The sequence below is a fragment of the Hemicordylus capensis genome, chromosome 3 (assembly GCF_027244095.1).
Source record: "Hemicordylus capensis ecotype Gifberg chromosome 3, rHemCap1.1.pri, whole genome shotgun sequence".
Taxonomy (NCBI): Eukaryota; Metazoa; Chordata; class Lepidosauria; order Squamata; family Cordylidae; genus Hemicordylus; species Hemicordylus capensis.
Window position 1 is genome coordinate 100,626,040 of NC_069659.1, and position 21,740 is coordinate 100,647,779.

General features: G+C 41.2%; 1 protein-coding gene across 4 annotated transcripts; it reads right to left on the reverse strand.

Moving 5' to 3' along the window:
• Window positions 1–3,732: 3,732 nt before the first annotated feature.
• ATP6AP2 (ATPase H+ transporting accessory protein 2) lies at window positions 3,733–21,585 on the reverse strand. Of its 4 annotated transcripts, none has more exons than XM_053306317.1 (9): window positions 21,561–21,585; window positions 14,476–14,606; window positions 13,966–14,094; window positions 11,050–11,145; window positions 10,736–10,873; window positions 10,310–10,363; window positions 9,770–9,919; window positions 6,285–6,401; window positions 3,733–4,958 (listed from the first exon to the last, which is right to left on the reverse strand). In XM_053306317.1, the coding sequence occupies exons 2-9, from the start codon at window positions 14,494–14,496 to the stop codon at window positions 4,758–4,760; spliced, it is 906 nt and encodes a 301-aa protein (XP_053162292.1). In that variant the 5' UTR covers window positions 14,497–14,606; window positions 21,561–21,585; the 3' UTR covers window positions 3,733–4,757. The 4 variants fall into 4 exon arrangements, with proteins under 4 accessions (XP_053162292.1, XP_053162289.1, XP_053162291.1 ...); XM_053306314.1 differs by lacking the exon at window positions 21,561–21,585 and adding an exon at window positions 20,098–20,255; XM_053306316.1 differs by lacking the exon at window positions 21,561–21,585 and adding an exon at window positions 19,701–19,846.
• Window positions 21,586–21,740: the final 155 nt, after the last annotated feature.

Below are 21,740 nucleotides of genomic sequence, written 5' to 3' on the forward strand. Positions count from 1 at the left end.
ACTTTTAGACCTGCTGCAGCTATGCCCTAAGTTATTAAATTATAAGTAGGCAGAAGTGAACCTCCCAATATCCTTTTCTTCCTTCCCCTTTACTTTGTAATTAGAAAACATACCTGGCACTATAAAACAATAGCCACCTTACCACTGAATAGTTTGTCTCATAAGATCAAGATGCCTTGCATAGTTTTGCTCACAGAGCTTTTGATACTATTGGGTCCCTTTGTAAATGGGCAAAGATGTACCTTTTAAATGATGGTGCTCATATTCAGAAGTGGGGGAGCAACTGTTCCTATTCATTCCAACCTAGTATCTTTTCCAGTGGCTGTTCGCTGTTGTCTAGTTTCTGTTTAAGATTGCGAGGCCTTTTCATTTATTTTGCTATGCAAAAAACTTAGTTTTGGTTTTCATTTTAAATGAAAAGCAGTATTTAAAATTCTAAATAAATAAACCCGATTAGTGTATATTAGGTTCTTCATACAGTGAAAAGGGACCTTGCATTAATAGAACTATGGTGTCCAGATCCCAAATAATTGAACTCTTTTCTATACTGGTCAGGCTTCATTTGTAATACAGACTGATATACTGCACAGGAGTACATCACCTAATAATGTTGCATTTGTGCAATTTGCACAAATGCAAGATTAGTGGTTTATGTAGGAACATAGGAAGCTGCCGTATACTGAGTCGGACCATGGGTCCGTCTAGCTCACTATTGTCTACACAGACTCGCAGCAGCTTCTCCAAGGTTGTAGGCAGGAATCTCTCTCTGCCCTATCTTGGAGAAGCCAGACAGGGAACTTGGAACCTTCTGCTCTATCCAGAGTGGCTCCATCCCCTGAGGGGAATATCTTAACAGTGCTCATATGTGATCTCCCTTTCATATCTAAGCAGGGCAGACCTTGCTTAGCTAGGGGGACAAATCATGCACGATACCACAAGACCAGCTGTCTCTTGTTACACAAGAGTAAGCCCATTGGAAATGGGCTTGTGTAACATGGAAATCTTACAGTTGTGCAATTGCACAAACACATTACTAGGCTGATGTACTCTAATGTAATGTGTCAGCCACGATATCCAGTTCCAAGCTCCACCTAATGAAGGCAACAAAGCCCTATGGGGAACAATTGCAGGAGCTGGGTATAGTTAGTCTTGCAAAAAGCCACCTAAGGGGAAACAGGATGGCTTTCTTCAGGTATCTGAAAAATTTCTACAGAAATGAATTTATTCTCTGCTGCTCCTGAGGGTAGAACTGGAATGAATTACAAGGATGCAGTTTGAAGAAACACATTAGGAGGAATTTCCTACCTGTAAGAGCTGTTTGACAGTGGTACAGTTTGCCCCATGCAGTGGTGGCTCTCCTCCTCCACTGGAGGATTTCCAACAGAGTCTGGCTGACCACTGCCAGGGGTGCTGTTGCAATTTCCTTCATTGATCTGGGAGCTGGACTAGAAGACCTCTAAGGTCCCCTTCTAACTAAAGTTCTATAAGAAAAATAAAAATTAGCATAGCCACTAAAGTTATTTCAAGAAAGTTACTTCAGGGCAACTTGGATGCTTGTTCCCACTAAACTGCTTATCTCTAGAGTGTAAAGCAGCTGGGAGAGAGACTGGCTTTATTCAGAAACTTAGAGCTATAAAGCATGGTTGAGAGAAGAATTCTTGGTTAAGATGGTACGCAGAGCAGGAAAGCAAATGTGATCCCATGAGCACATAAGAGGATACATTTTCTAATAAGCCACTAACGTGAGTTGCTCAAGCCTGAAAGGGTGGGGGGAAAGTAGCAGTTTAAAGTAGTTATCAGTTAGGTGCAGACAGACACAGGCTTTCTTAATAAGATCACATTTATTATATTGCACAAACTATTTAAAAAAATCCTATAATGCATGTATGATCTTTTGGGAACCACAGAAAGAACCAAAAGGAGCATTGTACCTACTTGTATAAGATAATTTGCTAAAAGCAACAGAAGAGGTAGTATCACACTGAGTGTGCATGCAGCTCAAAGATCTCTTTACCTCCAGGACTGAGACAGGGACATGTTTCCTCCACATTTTGATGCACTTCTATTTCAAGCTGTGCACTTCTATTTCTATTTTGCCATACATCAATTTTGCTATATAAACCAGTTAATTATCAAGGAAGTGGAGCACACTGACCAAAGTTTTTTGACAAGACCAACTTCCACTGGCACTTGACAAAGAGGTATCTTGAAACTGAGGTCACTGTAGTGTCTGTGTGTGTACATTTTCATTCATATTTCCACTTCAACTCCATTGCTCCCTTTTGATACATAGTGTGTGGACTCATTCATGTGCTGTACTCATTTCTACACTATGGAATTCTATCCCTGCCATTTTAAGGCTGCCTAGTTTTAATCAGTCAGTACCAGAGTTTTTTCTAAGCCTTCTCTATCTGCATAATCAAAGAACTCCACTTTGTGCACTAGGGCTGCAATCCATGCTTAAATCCAACTGGAAGTAATAAAAAGTTACTAAAGTTCCATCCATTTCAATGGAATTTGAGTAACCAGCTTTCTCTGGCTTGGCCTATTCAAAGCCTTATGAAACAATCAAATCTGTAGAGATCAGCTCCAGAGTCTTCTAAATGAAATATTTCAGCAATACTGAATGGACAGGACACAGCTGATAGAAATCAGTGGTGCTTAAGTACAGCTAACTTTGGGCTGGAGCATACCTGTAGCCTATTTCACAGTCACAGGACTGTCAACATGTGCGTATGTAGGGGAGGACCAACCTGTTTTCAATTTTAATCTGGTTAGGGAACATCAATTATGGTTTTTAGGATGAAAATAACTTGACCCTTAGATTAGTCTCCCTACTGGTCTACAGCAGAATCCTTTTAACTCATTTCAGGTTTCCTAAAGGCTACCTACAAATCTAATAAGCACTACAAGAGGAACGGTTTGCCCACTCACCCCCATGCTTTATTTAGCTAAATGGAAAATGGTTCCCATCTACTATCTCTGATCAAAGATAAGATTAAACTCTCTAGGAGTATACTTCCAAATGAAGCACTTTTGCTTGGGTGATGGGAAGCTTACTTCCCTCATTCAATTCCACTAGGGACATTCTGGTATTTTTAGTCTGTTATTTGCATTAATATGGGGTTTTTCATCAATACCTGGGAACATACTCCTGTTTGCAAGGGTGGCTTCCAAGTGTATATACTTTAACTACAACTGCACAATCCTGGACAAGAGTTATGTATTACATCCTGCATCCTATTGTACAGTAGTGAAAATCTAGAATTAAGCCAAAGAGTTAGAGACGCACGTTGAGTTTCAGTACTACTGTCGTAAAGGACACAGGCTAGCAAAACCTACAGATAGGCCAACTAATGAAATGTTTTAAGCTTGTTATTTTCTCTCCTATGGTAAATATATATGAACTAACCAGATCTTGACCACTGCTTTTGTACAGTTAAACATGGACCATGTGTCATCATGCAACTAAGATGACATTATGTACAGATCACATGGTAAAAAGGAACATCATTTGCATAGCAATGCATAGTAAAACTGTCCTACCAGGATATCCCTAGTTCCTGGATGCTCTTTATTCATCAACACTTTCCCCATAGTTCTTGCTGCTTCCATACTCCTAGGTGAACCTACCTGTAATTCTTCAGATGCTAGTCACACAATCTTCAGTACTATTATTGCAAGAAAAATGCTTGAAGTCTCTGCAGATGACAACAGTTTGCTCATAGCCAGTTGTATGCAAGATTTTTATTTCAGCTTGGAGAGATTTCCTAAGACATGCTGCAAGTATTCTTGTGGCATCTTAAAGTCTGACAAATTTCAGCATAAGTTTAGGAGGACTACTTTCCAGTTTTCCCAATGCATGCTGAAGGCTGACTTGTGCCATATGAGTGCCACTTTCCACAGCCACCACGCTCCCCAATAATGGTATGGCTAGACCTACCATGCTTCTCAATAGTGATATGGATAGGCTCACAGCTATGTATTGGTCCACAATCACACTCTAGAGTAGGAGTCCTTTGAATAGGAGACAGTATTCATAAATTATAATACATATGAGCTTTGCTGGTACAACCATGGCATTAGAGAAGAGTTCTGCAGTTTAACACTTTCTGCTCTGCTAACACATATCACACTACACTCCCCACCCCTTATGCCAGATCATTCTTACATTGCCTTTTCAAGAACACTCACTTTGAATAAAGTTTGTAGGGTGGCTCACAAGTGTACACACACACACACACACACACATATGCACACCAGATTCTATTTTAACAGAATAGTTCTGGTTAAGAGGAGCTTTATATTTAAAAGTTAAGCTCAAACAGAACTACATCCCTACAGACAGCAATCTGAGGTATTTACATTAACATTTGCCATTAATTCATAATCTACAACATAGGCTCAAGGACAATATCCTAGACCTCCAGGGTAAAGAATTTAACACAAAGCAAGTTGCTAGCATACTTTCAGTGCATGTGTTTCACATATTTACTCACAGTACAGAGAAGTGCTTCAAACAATGCATATTACACGGTCACAAAATGGAATCATTTACATGTATATAATCAATAGAGTTAAATCATGGTTTCATAGCAGTGTGCAGTTCAAGCTCTTCAAGTTGACCATACCCACTAAACTCTAATATATATCCACAAGGAAAACACAAGGGGATACCTCACAGAAATAGCTGGACTGTGATAGAGTCCATATTGAGTCATGTCAAAGCACTGAAAGAAGCCTTCCTCCTCTGAAATTTAATCCATCCTAATCTTCTGGTTGGTCATTCTGTAAATGATACTGTCATAGCCTGGGTCCATGTTCCAGAGGTTGTAGGAGATGACAATCACGGCTATGGCCAGGCCAATCATGATCCACAGAATTATATTGAAGATTACGGCATAGTTAAAACCGTATGGATATCCCAAGTTATATTGATTGTCTGGGACTTTGGGAGACTAGAACAAAGAAGAAAAATAGTATTTAGAAGAGGAAGTATGAAAAGAAGAATACAGGAGACTGAGTAGCTGCACTTTAATATTCATACAATAAAATACAGACTGACTGAAGGAAGTACCAGGAATATTCTGTGTAAGTAGCTGCAAAAAACCAGACAAGCACCATTTGAATGTAGTTCCAATAGAATGGAGCTACTTCTATTTAACAAACATATCTTGCAGCCAGTGTAAAACCACTACCATTTGTAACCATAGCTATGAGCAACATGTGTGTAGTTCATAGGCTCAGTAGTATTCTTAAGCTATTTTTAAAAAGTTTTTAATCTTCATGGGAGCCATTTGGAAAAACAGACCCAGTTCAGACACCACAGCAAACCATGGTTTATTGTGAAGAGAATGAGCTGCACCAAGTCTCAGACTTGTGCTCTCTATGTGCTTCCTGCTGCATGTGAAGGAGGAGAGAACAGTGACATCTAGATCAATGTTACCCAAAAGATGTCCAACATGTGCTACAGGGCAGGGGCAATTTCTGTCAATAAACCCTCCACTCTGCAACCACTTGTGCCTTCTGCAAATATGTCCCATAGGGTCACACATCTTCAGGAATATATTTTGGGGATGCAAAGTAGGCTGCAGAGGGAAGGGGAAATCAGGGAAGGCTGCTGCTCCGGCTGCACACATGCAACGTTTTTCAGCACACACATTAGCCTGGATGGAAACCAGTAGTTGTAATTTGAGCAAATGCATCATGTCCATCTGTCACAGTTTGGTGTTTGCTATGTTTATAAAATTAGGCCGAGCATTATGATGTACAAGTTAGATATAGTAGTCTTTTGGCTCATGGCACTTCTGATGAAGCACTTGGCTTTGAACAAATAGCTCATTCTTGCTGTTTATTAAAAGCAGCAACACTCAAATGGATTGGATCCAAAAGAACTGTGGGCAGAAGGAAAATAGCAACTGGCACAAGAGTTATCGCAATGCTATAATAGGTTGCTCTATAGCCAGGTTTCATTATTTCACTTGTGAAAGAGCACAAGTAGAATCATGAGAAATGATAAAAATTTGGATTTATCATCACTTCTCTCTCACAGCATTCTAATGCAAAGTTGAAACAGGCCTTTTGAGCAGAGAGTATCTTTAGATCAAAACCAAAGTCTTTGAAATGATTATTATTGAATTCTCAGAAGAAACAAGAAGTTATCACAGTTAGGCATTCTACAAGAATTGCTTGGCTGCTCCACCCAAATTCACAAGACTTCCAAACAACAGCATTTAGTACTGGGGAGTTGGAGTCCCTTGATAGTCTGTTGAGACTTCTACAACCTGTGTAGACTGTAGGATGGATCGTGATTTCCTCACAAGGGGAGTGTCAAACGTCTTCATGGTCACCACTTCAACTACTGCATTACCACCATAGAGGCTGTACATCTCATCTGCAAACTGAAAACAGTTTAAGCTGAGCAGACATGCATTTACCAGATGAGTTACATCAGGGATTCACAAGTTCTGGTTGGCCTTGGCCAACATTTTTTCCTTACTTGTCAGTTCTGAAGTACAATCCCACCATGATACTACAACATTATATACATTTTACAAACAGACAGGAGTTTCATCAAAGTGAATGATGCACTTACTCAGAATTTACTTAGGTACACACACCCACACACCCCTCTCAGGGCTTATTCCACATTGTTGAAGACTGCAAGTGCTGCCTTAGCCTGAGATATTCCAGTCCCTGAACTCTGTCAAGCAGCTGTGGTCCAAACAGTAGTCACAAGTTGACTACTCCTTCCTTCCCATTTACCTTTTTGGATTTCCCCTGAGGCAGTCTAACAGAACAGAGGGAGGAGGTATACACCACACCCATTTGGGTATAAACTCTTACTCCATTGCCACACCCATTTGGGTATAAACTCTTACTCCGTTATGAGTGGCTGTGCCAACATTCTTGAGGCTGAGCCCTAGAAAGTTCTAAATGAGGCTCTGCACAGGTGCAGAAAGGTGCAACCAAAAAGATAATCAACGAACATCAGCCAAAGGTGAATAACCTGTTTCTTCAGTAGTCACTTGGGGGTTAGTTATAGTATAAAGGTAAAGTGTGCCATCAAGTCGTTTCGACTCCTGGCGCCCACAGAGCCCTGTGGTTTTCTTTGGTAGAAGACACAAGGGGTTCACCATTGCCTCCTCACACACAAATGGGAGGAAGCAATCTTCCTTTCAGCATCTTCCTATACCTCTGCTGCTCAATATAGTACCAGCGCGGATTCCAACCGGCAACCTTCTGCTTGTTAGTCAAGCATTTCCCCACTGTGCCACTTAAGGTGACAGTTATAGTATAAGAGGGTGAAAATATACTTTTATAGGAACTCATTGCAGCTCTAATTCAGTATTGCTGCATTCTTTGTTCCCAGATTCAGGGCTGTCCCTGGTGGGGCTCGGGGCGGGGGGCGAATCAACATATGCGGCCCCCCTTAACATTTCAAACAAACAAACAAAAGCAAAACATTTTATGTGAAACCAAGACACAAATATACACAGTTTAATATATTCCAAACTTAAATTCCAAAATTCAAGTTGGAAAGCAAAGAACTATATCAACATCCACCCAAATTATTCACAGAATGCCCACTGCTCCTCCATTTCAAAGGAAGAAAATAATCAATCTGTTTCTGATGCAGTATTTTTTATCTTACATTTCTATCCTGCTCTTCTACCAAGGAACCCAGAGCAGTGTACATGGTTGCTTATTTTTATCTTCACAGCCACCCTGTGAGGTAGGTTAGGCTGAGAGATACATGACTGGCCCAGAATAACTCAGTGAGTTTCGTGGCTGAGTGGGGATTGAACTCAGGTCTCCCAGTCCTAGGCCAACACTCTAACCACTACACCACACTGGCTCCTGATCCTGTTCCTTCTTCCCACCCCCCACCCCAGCCCTTCTTCAATCCATCCCAGTTTTGCCTCACCTCTGAAGGTTTACTGCAACTTAACAGCACCAGTAGCACCTCCTACCTTGCTTCAGCCCAAGGTGGTGCAGTATTTTTAACATGCGGGTACTTGAGGGCACAAAGAGCAACTGGACACTCAAAAATGTAATAGTATAAAACAATTATAATGATGCAAATATGAATTAGTAGAAACATTTCAACACAAAACTTATTCCCACACCACATATTTCTTTACCTACTCCCCCTTCTATCTCTAAAGGATCCAAGGTTTAAGAAATTGAATTTGCAAGAATGTAAAGATGTAAACAACAACACCACAAGGCATTTGGGGGAGGGTGGAGACATTGGGTTTTTTGTTGCTTTTTAATGCAACTTGAGGGCTGGGAGGGGAAGAGGACCCACCATTCAGAAAAACAGGCAAGAAGTTTGAGCTGCTTTGCTTTTCTCTTGCAGTGTTGCAATAATGTGACAGAACAAAAGATTACTCCCACGCCTCTCTCTCTCCCCCTTGACATAGCTGGGTGCTTGGATGGATGGCATTTCCCTCCCTCTTCTAGTCTTCCTTGTGCTTTTACTTTTTAAAGAGAGTTCAGGAGTTTTGCAAGCATGGAGCAGACACTTGCACGTAAAACATACATAGACAATCCTGGTCACCACGAGGGTGCTCCATTCTCTACACCGCCCACCCCCCATGATGAAACTCTTCCCCCTTTGCCTATGGAAAGAGAGACTGCTTGTAAGCAGCGTGTCCATAGCCATGCTTTTGAAAGTGACCCCCCACCCCAACCAGACTCCTTAATTCCTCGCAGCAGCAACCCCAAGTGCATCAATTGCACCACCTACACACAAACACACACACACACACACACACACACACGTACGTTCTTGGGGGCATAAACAGCAACCAAACTCACAAGAAAGCAAGAGTTTAACACTGCCAGCTTCTGTACTGCTGCTTGGCCGTTTCCCCTCTACTTCACCATCCCCAGTACGTCATAGTCGGCAGTGTCTGAGGCTGCCTGCCTGCTGCTGAGTGAGCGGTAAGGCAGGCCGCACGCAGTCCCCTCCTCCCAGTATATCCACTGCTGCGCCGGGTGCAACACGAGGCTGCCTGGGCTGAGTGAGCGGAGAGGCAGGCTCGCCACTTGCTCGGACACTGATGGTGTGTGCCATGCGGTGCCGCTGCTGCCTCTTGCGCAGGGCCTGTCCAAATGTGGGGCCCAGGGAGAGGGACCCAGTCACCTCACCTTAAGGACGGGCCTGGCCAGATTCCTGGTATGGAATCTTGGACAACAGCTACTGATTGCTTTGATAAGCATACATTTCTACAAAGGTATGTTGGAGCCCAACTACTGAAAGGGGTAAGTGAAAGTGGTTTTATAAATAATGACCTAGCCGTACTAACGTTTGACGACTGTGTTTGCTAATTTGTAAACCTGAATTTGAGTAGATCCCTTTTCAACACTGAAAACACACAATTCTTCATCACCATTTCAAAAAACCCTAATCAAATAACCCAAATCTGCTATCAGCCTAAATCTACAGTCCAGGAATCCAAGGAACTTTCATTTGAAAAAAGCCAAAATATTATATGCCACCCAATATCCATTCCTGAAAAGCAGCAGCATTCAGCTAGGTCGTAGGTAAACGTTCCTTTGATTTAGCCTAGCATTTGGAGCAGAAGACAAATTCTCTAACAATCCTTCTGCCAGTGTTCCCTCTAACAGGATTTCCCAGATGTTGTTGACTACAACTCCCAGAATCCCCAGATGCAATGGCTTTTGCTTGGGGATTCTGGAAGTTGCAATCAACATCTGGGAATCCCTGTTAGAGGGAACACTGCCTTCCGTTCTTGTTTACCTTTTGTAGAGAGTCTGCAAGAATCTGAGAGGCATCCTTGAACTGCTGAGAATCTTCCCCATACCGTTTACCAATTTCTTCCAGCCCAGAGAGCTCTAGAGAATATAGGTCTGGTGAATGATCCTTGGCTAGGTGCTTGTGCCTGGATAGCTTGGGAGACACAAGGGAAAAAGTAACAGGGGGAAATGGCAAAGTGAGAAGCAGGTTCTTTTTTGTTTTTGTTTCAAGTAGTACTTTTCAATGCCTTATGGTAGAAGAGCTTATCTTGGTTCTTGACAGCCTGTCCAAGACCTCGGTCTCCCTCCCACAGCCATTCATCTGGAAGCACCACTTATCCAGCAACCACACACTTATTTTTCTCCTTCCCAGTGTAAAGCTTCCTCAGCTGGCTGGCTTCAAGCTGTCTGAAAAGTTACATGGCCAGAAAATTACATGGGAGCTGCTGCCACTGCTTCTGAAGCCAACTGGCATCCTTCCTTTGCCCAGATACTGCCAATTCTTTAGTAGAATTAAACATTTGTTTACAGAGTCTTTGCTTACCAAGCTTGTGATATCATGCAGGACTTGCAATTCAGACAGAAAGAGCAGATCAACCTAAGGAGAATTTTTGAAAAAGAACTTAAGAGTGTTTTCTCCCTGCTGAAGAGTCTCGGGTCCAATTTAGATGTTACATTATTAACTAATAACATACAAGTTAAATGACAAACTGATCTTCTCCATGGTCAGATCAGGACTTGAAGAGAAGAGTCCTGAAATTAATCTGGAGCACACAGATCTGACCTTAAATGAGATCTGTATGTAAGTATTTTGCACAATGCTCAATCCTAGACTGAAAAAATGCTTGAGAAAAATATGCAGCATCCCCCCCACCAACTCGAACATAATCATTGTTTGAAGAACAATATTTTTATTAAATAAGGAATAGAACAGAGGACTTTAACAAGCTATGTCTAAATGTAGTCATACCTCATTGTTTCTGCTCAGAGAGTTGAGAGGAAGAGAAGCAAGAATTGAATTATCCTGGAATAATCTATTCCGAAGCTGCCGCAGCGTGACTGAAAGGTCCTCGAATACAGAATTTGCCTTTCCTGCCATATACACTCTCTGAAAGAACCCCATAATAAGAGTGTGAATTACTATTTAATTACTTTGAGAAAATATACTCATTGACCAAGCAGCTATTTTTCCAACACAAGACATTTCACAAGTTTCTTTTGGGAAGTAGTAGAATGCACAATTTATTTAATTTCTGGTGCTTTCAGGAAGAAATAAGTGCTTACCTCTTCACTAGGAGCTAGCTGTACAACAACAGGAGTTTCCTCAGAAAACAAGGTATGAATAGCATTTGCAACACCATCAAGGCTGAAAGGAACTGCCTGGAACATTACAAAAAATGCCTGTAAGAAATTCTGTCTGACATTTGTGGAAAATCAGAACACTATCTTTCTGCAGTATGTACCAGATTTACCCAGAGTCGTCTTCTAAGATGATGCCTTAAAACAGGGGAGAGGAACCTTGGCCCTCCAGCTGTTTTTGAACTACAACTGGCTGGGGATGATGGGAGTTGTAGTTCAAAAACAGCTGGAGGGCCAAGGTTCCCCAGCCCTGCCTTAAAAGATGGGAGGTTAAATACAGGTTATATGTGCATTTACTCCCCCCCCCCGGAGATTTTGAGTTAAATTATAAATTATAATACTATAATTATAATCTGATTTACTAGGAATGTGCATCTGGGTGAAAGTCTCTGCATAGGAACACCATGTTATTTTGCATTCCCCAAAGGGAAATAGCATTCTTCTTTAAAGCAGAACAAAGCCTTGCAGGCAAGGCAAAGTTCTGGTAACTTCATAATGCACACACGCACACCCCTACCTCTATATGCAACCCCTGCTAACTTGGCAAAGAGGCACCTTTTAATGTGGTGATTCTCTTCATTTAGCAGGGGGAGAGTAACTGGCTCTGTCCACCCCCAGCACAGTACCTCCAGTGACTGTTGCTGGTGTCTATCTTATGTTTCTTTTTAGATTATGAGCCCTTTGGGGACAGGGATCCATCTTATTTATTTATTATTTCTCTGTGTAAACCGCCCTGAGCCATTTTTGGAAGGGTGGTATAGAAATCGAATAAATAATAATAATAATTAATGGTATTATAGTTATACCATAAATATAGTATAACTGCTTATGCATTATCCCTGACAGAAGCTTTAATAGAAATTATCTTCTAATGTGGAATCAGGTTTTTTTTAAAATTCAATAAAGATGCTGCTCTGTCGCCTACAGTTACAGACGTTTGTACTACTTTAACTATAGCTAAAGAGCAGCTAAATTGAAAATGAATATGCATAAAACCATGATTCTCAGAGGAAGCAATGAGGGGCACATAAGCTAGTTTCATGCCTTCCATCAGGACTACCACAGCACTTCTTTCCAAAGTGAGCAGTAGTGTGAGATCCAAGGATCATAATGCAGCTTATCAAAACAAAGCTTGAGAACATCTGGGGAATCTTATTAGCTTGGAATGACAAACTAAAGACATAATGAAGATCAAGGTGTGGGATGGGTCTGTAGCTCAAGGCAAAGCACACGCTTTGCATGCAGAAAGCCCCCGTTTCAATCCCTGGCGTCTCCAAGTGGGCTTAGGAAAGACTCCTGTCTGAAGCCCTAGAGAGCCACTGCCAGTCAGCATAGCCAACTCTGCCCTAGATGGAGCAATGGTCTAAGTCAGCAGAAGGCAGCTTTATAATGAGCCATTTTTGGAAAGGCGGTATATAAATCAAATAAATAAAAATAAATATAGTCAAATGCATACGCCTGATCGATTAAAAGGTGACAGAGGTCTTACAAACTAACTCATAAGCATGTCCTCATGACACAAGGCTGTGTTTTCATTAAGGGTTAAGTTTGAAATGAACTGTCCTTGAATGTGTATTTTGTTGGTTCACCAATCACTACTTAAATATAATGTTACTTGATACTTTAACTCCGAGATACCTCAAATTTGATATCCATAATAAAAGAATTACATTTCTCCTTTGAAGGTATGTAGATAAAGTTGATGCAGAATAAGTTACACACTTTTACTTTGCTTTATTCATGCCAAGTTCATGACTCATGTCCAGCTTTATTCTCTTTGGTTTACCTTACAGTGCCACCGGCTCATCTGGCGGCTACTTGGGGACAGGCCTTCTCCACTGCTGCCCCAAAGCTTTGGAACACACTCCCTGAAGAAATAAGAGCCTCCCCATCTCTGGCAACTTTTAAAAAGGCAGTCAAGACACATTTGTTCGCCCAGGCTTTTAGTTAGATACTGTTTTAATAGTTTGATGGTTTTTAATAGTTTTAACATTTTAAATTTTAAGTTGTTGTAATGTTTTAACCTTTTTATTTGTTGTTTTTATTGTATTGTTGTAAACCACCCAGAGACTTGCATTTTGGGTGGTATACAAATGTGTCAAATAAATAAAATTTGGGGCTTTTATTTTATATGTCTATTTTCTTTTTGATTCTGCATTTGTATTTTGTAAAATATTCTCAGTATATACACAGGGCATGAATGACCCAGTCCAAGGTAGGCAAAGCAGAGGCTTCCAATAACCTTAACAGAACTGTTACCACATCACCAGCTATAAACATGTATAGGTAACACAAGGGACAATTAGGACGAGTAGAAGGCAAATGCATGCTTCCATATACCCATTCAGCCCTCCACTCCAACTCCAGACCAAGTAACTACTGGGGCTCTCACAGCTGTGACATGAAACAGAAGAGCAAGTTCTGTGCACTCTCCAGCTAAGTAGGTTGTATATATTGTAGTCTAAAACTAGAACAGAAGCCTCATACCACACCCCTCTATGCCGACCCCCCTCTCTCGCAAAAGTTGGGAGAGGGGGTTGGCATACAGATTTACTGAAACAAACCTTTCCAAGAATTGTCAGACTTCAGCATCTTCTGTTCCTCTACCTAAGTTTGCAACTTCGTTGTAAATCAGAACACAGGTGCAAAGTGCAAGCAAGCGAGCAAGAAGGATTTGTTTCTTTAAACTTCTCTCTGTACCAGAAAGTACCTCTCTCTACTTTATATCCGTGAGCTTTTGTAACTGGTAATTTGTCATTTGGTAGCAGAACAAAATATACTGAAGTTTCTCTGTACAGAGGTTTTGGCCAGCACTGGAATCTACAGCATGACAGTACTTACATTCTCAACTGGGTAAGATATGCCAGTCTTAGGCAGCATTAGCTTGTCTATTCCTGCCACTGTGACTAGGACTGTCGCTCGAGGACGCCGGAAGAGATCACCTACGGCGAGCCCAGGCCAAGCCAGGTCCTGTAAGCAATTTAGATATGATTTCATTTGTTTAATTCAGCTATTAAAAACTGAAAGAAGAAACAGTGAAAGGCTCAAATAAAAAGTTATTCTATGATGAAGCACAGGAAAGGAAGTGGTCATCAAGATATGCTGACTTCATGCTACTTGTGCCATTTACAGATGAAAAAAATATGTATATTCCTGAGATAATAGGGCACAACAGTAATTTCATGATTTGACTAAACATGCTCATATAAGAGAGAAGAAAGTCAGATTGTGCTTCTGCTCAAAATTCACAAGACACAATAAATTAATGGTGCTGATAACTATGTAGGCTAGTCCTACTTCAGTTATCAGATATCAGTACTGCAGTTGAAGAAGCACAACTGAATCACATACTTCCTCAATAGAGAAGCCCATGGATAATGCTGCCACATCTGGAATTCGGTCTCCAGGTATTGGCCAACTTCCTTCACGGAAAACAACAGACTCAGGAGATCTTAATACACTGAATTCATTCGCAAGCGTACCTGAAATAGAAGGACAAGGCTAGTCATTCTTCTGAACCTGCCCACTCCCCCCCTCCCAGCCCACTGTTGGGGGAAATCTTTGGCTGGGACTAATACACACAGTGGGTGGGGGAGTGGACTGTGCTACGGACTAGAAGTAGTTAATACCAGCTTTTTAAAATTTACACATGGGGGAGCATTCAGAACTCCTTGCAAGTGGAAAACAAGCACATCCAGTGAAAGGTTCTAGCTCAAGTGTTTGCCTGCTCTGTTTGTTTTCCATTTACAGAGAGCTTGGGGTATTTTTTTAAAAAATGGAAGGCATTTAAAAAGATTGTTAACTTGCACGCTGAAGTCGGGCAATCCATCCAATCACCTTATTTTAAGCAAAGCTTGACCTATGTGTCAGAGTAAACATCTTTTGAATTTTAGCCATCATGATTTTCAGAATTTTCAGAAGTTATAGGATACTACTAACGCAAGCATTAATGTAATGCCACTAAAATAGAATTTCAAATATGTGAATGTGCATTTTAATCTAAGCAGGTAAAGAAAATACACTCATATGAAGGATTTCCAAGTACTTTTGTAGCAGAGCTGTGGTATACAGGGGTCAGGGACACATGCTGGCATATAAACACAGAATACAATTGTTGCTGATCCTCTGGGGTTGAGGCTATTGATTGTCTGTCCCTCCTTCATATCTTAGGACCTTGAACATCAGACTCAATATCCCTGGTCTTCAAGTTGCAAATACTTTATTAGAGAGCCACTTTGAGAAGGAGGTGAGGATTAATGGATCAGAATTTCAACCCCAACTCTTTAAAGTGATTTGTAAAGTTGTTGTCAGCCTACTTTCTCCGTATCTCATTAGTCTCTCTGCTGGCAGCTGGGGAGTTAGGTACACACATGGACAAATTTGTTGGTACCCTGACAGCTGATTGAAAAAGTGTTTTATGCCTCCTGAAAAGTGATTACATGAAAAGCAATTGTCCCATGTATAACCTGCATGCCTTTAATAAGTCATCGAGTAAAGCAAAGCAAGTGTGAAAAGAGGAAGTATTGCTTATTCTAAAAATATATTCTAAAGTGGCCTGGACACATTTGTTGGCACCCCTAGAAAAGACCATAAATAATTTGACTGGAGTGATTTTTCAAATTAGCTGTTTTCTTTAATTAGTATCACACATGTCTCCAATCGTGCAATCAGTCATTCAGCCTATTTAAATGGAGAAAAGTAGTCACTCTGCTGTTTGGTATCATCATGTGTCCCACAATGAACACAGACCAGAGAAAGCAAAAAAGAGAGTTGTCTGAAGAGATCAGAAAGAAAATTATAGACAAGCATGTTAAAGGCAAAGGCTGTAAGACCATCTCCAAGCAATTTGATGTTCCTGTGACAACAGCTGCAAATATGATTAAGAAGTTCAAGGTACATGAGACTGTAGAATGGGCAGAAAGATAGTGAGAATGGTAGACAAAAAGCCAAGGACAACTTCCAAAGAGATACAAGCTAAACTCCAAGGTCAAGGTGCATCAGTGTCTGATTGCACCATCCGTCGCTTTTTGAGTGACAGTGGGCTCAATAGAAGATGACCAGGAGGACTCCACTGTTGAAAGAAAAACATTAAAAAGCCAGACTGAAATTTGCTAAAATGCATATTGACAAGCCACAATACTTCTGGGAGAATGTCCTTTGGACAGATGAGACAAAACTGGAGCTTTTTGGCAAGTCACATCAGCTCTATGTCCACAGACGAAAAAATGAAGCTTTCAAAGAAAAGAACACCATACCTACTGTGAAACATGGAGGAAGCTCAGTTATATTTTGGGGCTGCTTTGCTGCATCTGGCACGGGGTGCCTTGAGTCTGTGCAGGGAACAATGAAATCTCAAGACTATCAAGACATTCTGGAGCGAAACGTACTGCTCAGTGTCAGAAAGCTCTGTCTCAGTCACAGGTCATGGATCCTCCAACAGGATAATGACCCAAACACACAGCTAAAAGCACCCAAGAATGGCTAAGGACAAAACATTGGACTATTCTGAAGTGGCCTTCTATGGGCCCTGATTTGAATCCTATCGGACATCTATGGAAAGAACTCAAACATGCAGTCTGGAGAAGGCCCCTTCAAACCTGACACAGCTGGAGCAGTTTGCTCAGGAAGAGTGGGCCAAACTACCTGTTGACAAGTGCAGAAGTCTCATTGAGAGCTACAGGAATCGCTTGTTTGCAGTGACTGCCTCTAAAGGTTGTGCAACAAAATATTAGATTAAGGGTCCCATAATTTTTGTCCATGCCATTTTCATTTGTGTTATTTGAAATATTCTGTTGCATCAAAACTCTAAAGCAAAGTCTGATTTTTGTTAAATGCAGAATAAACAATGATGGGTGCCAATTAAGTTTGTCAGTTTCAAGTTGTTTCAGAGACAATTGTGGGTTCTTTTTTGTGGAGAAGTACCAACACATTTGTCCATGTGTGTAGCACCTCTTAGTGGAAGAGATTTGGTCCCAATCCTACATGCTTTGGAGGCATAATGCTGCACCATACAATCAGGCAAGGAGTGTAACTCCATGTAGATGCCTTTAATAGGCGTAATTTTTTAGCTAAATAAGTAAAACTTATTTAGCTTCGGTTGCTGCCATGTTCACCTTGGGGGCCAGTCTAAACTACTTTCAAGGCTATATGAAAACACAGTAAGTATTGACAGTAAACATGTGCCATTCTATAATACTAGTTTATGCCAACAGTACAGTATCTGTAAATATAATCTACTTGTTTTGTTGGACAAACAATGGGGTGATTCAAGACTTTGTGTGTGTGTGTTAAAAACAATTCTGGAATCTTCTAGTAATGGAGCTGCTCTTCTCTGGTTACCAGCCAATTATACCATTAACAGTTTGGGAAGTCTATTAGCTGTAGTGTGTTCAGTTCTCTATACAGTAAGAGACATTGTGGCTGATCCAGGTTATCCTGGATTAACTATATTATCTAGCAGACCTGATAAAAACCTAATGATACAGAAGATAAGGTGGATGGCAATGTACTAGCCTTCAAAGATTTTTCTACTCAAGACACTTGTAAGGCTTTATTTCTCTTGAGGAAACCATTTGTCCAATTAAATATTCAACAATGCAGAGAATTTTAAGATTCAGAAATATAGTATTTCTACTTTCCTGAAGAGAAAGATTTTTCTTTCAGATGAAACAGAAGGTATATTCCTACGGGGTTGGCAGTTTCTCACTATGCCCACTGCTCAGCTCCAAAGATGGTATCTGACACAATTAGGGTGCCAAAATCCCTTTGACTTCCTTTTTCCAGTCTTGTGAGCAGGATGACAGCTTTCTGAATAAACTGTTTGTTGATTCATAGTTACAACTACACACAGATTCTAATTCTGGAACTGTTTTCAGCCATGATCTATGAAGAATGGGTTTATAGTTTAACTGAACATCTTGAATTTTTCAAGCCCTATGCTGTTTTAAAGATATTTAAACATACCAACTCAGTTGTTTTACATGTATGACTGTTTATAGTCTGCACACAAGTTCTATGTTCTGTATTCCAAACAAAACAAATTCATTTATTCCCACAGGCTTGTTCTTTAACTATTACTCTCACTTGATATTTTGCTCAGATTGTACTTTTTGTGAAGGAGTCGTGCAATGTAGTGAAAGCATCCAGCTTTCATTTATTTAACATAACACTGTCTCTTACTACATTAAGGCCAACATTAGTTTGGGTAGCATATGCTCAAAGTAGCCACCTTCTTGTGCATTCAGCAGCTGCCTGCTAGCAGCAAAGTGATCAGCCGACTATGAACTCTAAATATGTCCCTCACATGCTTTTTTCATCCTGCCATTAACAGGGATTCTGTTTCTACTCATTTTTACAATGCCAACAGCAACAAAAAGAAATGGAGGAAATGATTTCTTTCAAATTCATCCGAGATCAGCTCCACTAGGCTGGTGCTGAAAGTACAAGAATGAACTGCCCCAATTCCTTGGTTTGTCCCAACAAGACAGACAAGCAGCATCGTCACAGGATGCTGTCACCAACGCCCACCCCCAGCTCACACAAAGCGGAGAAGCAGGACTTCCTCAGATTAGCCAAGACCAGGATTGACAAAATATACATTACTGAAATGCTTTACATTAGCAGAAGCAGAACTATTAGAAGCAGAAAGTGAGTTTGCAAAAATAGTTGTTGTAACTATGGTAGTGCATACAGTTGTACCAAGGGAGGTACAGCTGTACCACTTGGTTCCTTTGGTATAGGGAGACTTAGGGACTAACACAGCAGACCGGTGTCTCCTGTTTGGGATTTTTTTTAAAGATGAAAAGCACCTGAAAGTGCTGTATACATATAGAAACAGCTGCAGAGGGAGGAGGAAGCTACTTAACCCTAGCTGAAAACTTCCTCAATTCCCATACTCTTTTCCAGCCACAGGAAACACAGCACAAAGTTGAAGTTAAGAATCATCCCACTCCCCCACTCAAATCCATAGCTTTCTACTGGTACTCTTCATTTTAAAAAAGAAAGAACTATTCAGAAGATCATTATATATCTCCTATGTAACATCCAGTTTGGTCCAGAGGCAGCTAAATTGGAATTTCAGCTACCATTCTCATCTCCTGTACTAATACAAGGAACAGGAATGCTCTCCCAATGGCTATTCACTCCTTGGTCTCCATCACAGTTTTTAGAAGCCGTGTTAAATCTTGGCTTTTTACCCAGGCTTTTATACGATTGTCTCTACCTACTGCTTCTTCTTCTTTGTATTTTGTGCAGTTCTTATGCTTGTATTTTAAATCTTTTAAATCAGATTTGGTTTTATATTTTAGCTGTAATCAATATTGTAATTGTGTCATTTATTGTAATATTGTAATTGTGTCATTTTTATAGTCTTGTTTTTAATTTTTGAGTGAACCACCTTGGGTTGTTTTAATGTAAACAGTATACACTTTTAACAATAAATAAATAAATAAATAAATAAATAAATGGACAGATCAGAGAGAATAAGGCAGAATGTGCAGGTTAACATAACAGCACCATAACTTCACAACTATAAGTTCAATACCAGATCAGTTTATGAGGCATAATGGCTACCCAACTTTAAAATGTTGTGTTTCACTCTATTTCTTCCCCAACTTATTCTACTGAAGCCATGATTCCCGACATATCGGGCACCCACGCCCTCCTCCCCTCTCCGCGCTTATACTCTTCCACAGCACTTCCGACCCATCCACGAACACGAGCCAGCCCTGCTCTTCCCACTGCCCCTCCCCACCCGCCAGCGCTGCCGACATGGAGCTCCCCTTCCACTATCCCTCCCGGCGTCCGCCCCCCGCAGGGCCCCCTTAGTTCTACCGCCCCTGCTGCACTTCATCTGACTGCCGCAAGATCCTTCCGCCGCCCCCCGCCCCGCCCCGCCAGATGGAGAGAGCCCTCTACCGCAAGCTTTCCCTAGTACGCAGCGTCCACTTCACTTCCGCACACCTGGAGCCTTACCTGACACAAGCAATACCAGCGCCCACACGACCAGCCCCGTCCCCAGCATGCTTACAACTGTTACTTCCACCACCAACAGCCCTCAGTTAACCCGGCTCTGGCAAAAGAGGAAGTAGGAATCAGCCGACTGCACGGCCCAAGCCTAGCCCGCCTCCTGTACTGATTGACAACAGCATCGACCACTCAACAAACTGTCGGTGGCCAAGCCACCGTAAGAGGGCGGGAATAAGCTTTAAATGACAAGGTTTCCTGGCCAATGACGATGAAAAAGATCTCACCTATCGACTCTCCTTAAGTGGGTCATGGGATTTAAAGGAGCTTGAGGTGGAATTTGTCCTCATAAAAGGCCGGGCTTCAGTTTGAGTGATACCTATATTAACCATTCAAAATTAAGCGATATCTTGCTCCTTAATTGAAATCGTAGAACTAGATTTTATTTATATGCGGAAAGATAAACGCTTTATTCAACGAGAGGACGGCGAGCATGCGCACGTTGCGCGGGGGAAAACCTCAGCGGCAGAAGGCGAGGACCGTCCAATTTAGTGACGGGAAAACTAGCCATTCAGAATGCGAAATTCCGCTTCCTCCCGCCCACTTTTTGTTTTTGGCCTAGATTTAACTCTATGGTCCTAATGGCAAAGACGGAAGTTTCCAGTTCAGATTGACAAATAAACTGTCCAATTAGATTCTGGAAGGCTTCAGCTGAAATCAAATTATAGAGCTAAGAATTCACAGTTTTTAGCTTTTAAATAACTTAATTTGAAACTTTGAAAACAAACATAATTCTGATTGTGGTTTTAGCTTGGATTTTTAACTTAATTTGGTTAATTTTATTAGTTTTATTTTACATTGTATCTATTTTATAAATGTTGTGAGCCACGGGCGTAACTATTATAGGGAAGGGGGAGACAGTTGTCTGGGGGAAAAGTGGAAATAGAGGACACTTTTCACCCCAAGTCTTCACATTGTATAAAATTTGCATTTATTTTTTGGTATTATATATGCATATTTTGATTAAAACTGGATAATTTGAGAATAAATACAGGTCACCACTATGAAGCTGATGACCAGGAATTTTTTCACACCTGGCTTTTAGTTCACATCTCCTCTGGAATGGAGGGTGTGTGTTCACATATCGGCCAGATTTACCCTGAAGTCCTTGCAAACTATCAAGGAGCACTTCACACACAATTCGGGGTTTTTACTGAACATTAACATGTAGCCCGATTTATATTCGGGATTTTAAAATCCACTTTTTGCATTGGGTTTTTTAAAGCCTCGCACTAAATCCATGGTAAAGCCTAATGTCTGGGGAAAGCTCCAGGTGAGCTGTATATCTGCTGCTCATTCTGCTATCTAGATGCTGAGTTCTCAAGGCCCCTGCTTCTTAACTGTAAATTCATAAGAACATGATTAGCAAGAAGGCTTGAGGGAGTGCAGGGAGGAAGGCTGCTAATGCTTACCTCTCACAGATGATCCCTTGATTCTCCCTTGGCCAGCGGATCGTCCACCTAGACGATTGTTGGCAGCCCCCAGCAGCGCGGAGGGTTGGAGGATGGGATGTGTGGTGCATTATGGGTATCCCAGCAGCACCACCGGAGGCCAAAAGCAGCCAACGGTTGCATACTGGCATGAAAATGGGG

What these genes read in the sequence shown, in the direction of transcription:
- ATP6AP2 (XM_053306314.1), bottom strand. Translation starts at nt 20,146, where the DNA reads ATGCTGGGGACGGGGCTGGTCGTGTGGGCGCTGGTATTGCTTGTGTCA. An exon ending in TTGCAGACTCTCTACAAAAG is followed by an intron (nt 6,402 to 9,769) that starts GTAAACAAGAAC and finishes AACTGTTTTCAG; the next exon opens with TTTGCAGATGAGATGTACAG. An exon ending in CCATCCTACAGTCTACACAG is followed by an intron (nt 4,959 to 6,284) that starts GTTGTAGAAGTC and finishes TCTTTGTTCTAG; the next exon opens with TCTCCCAAAGTCCCAGACAA.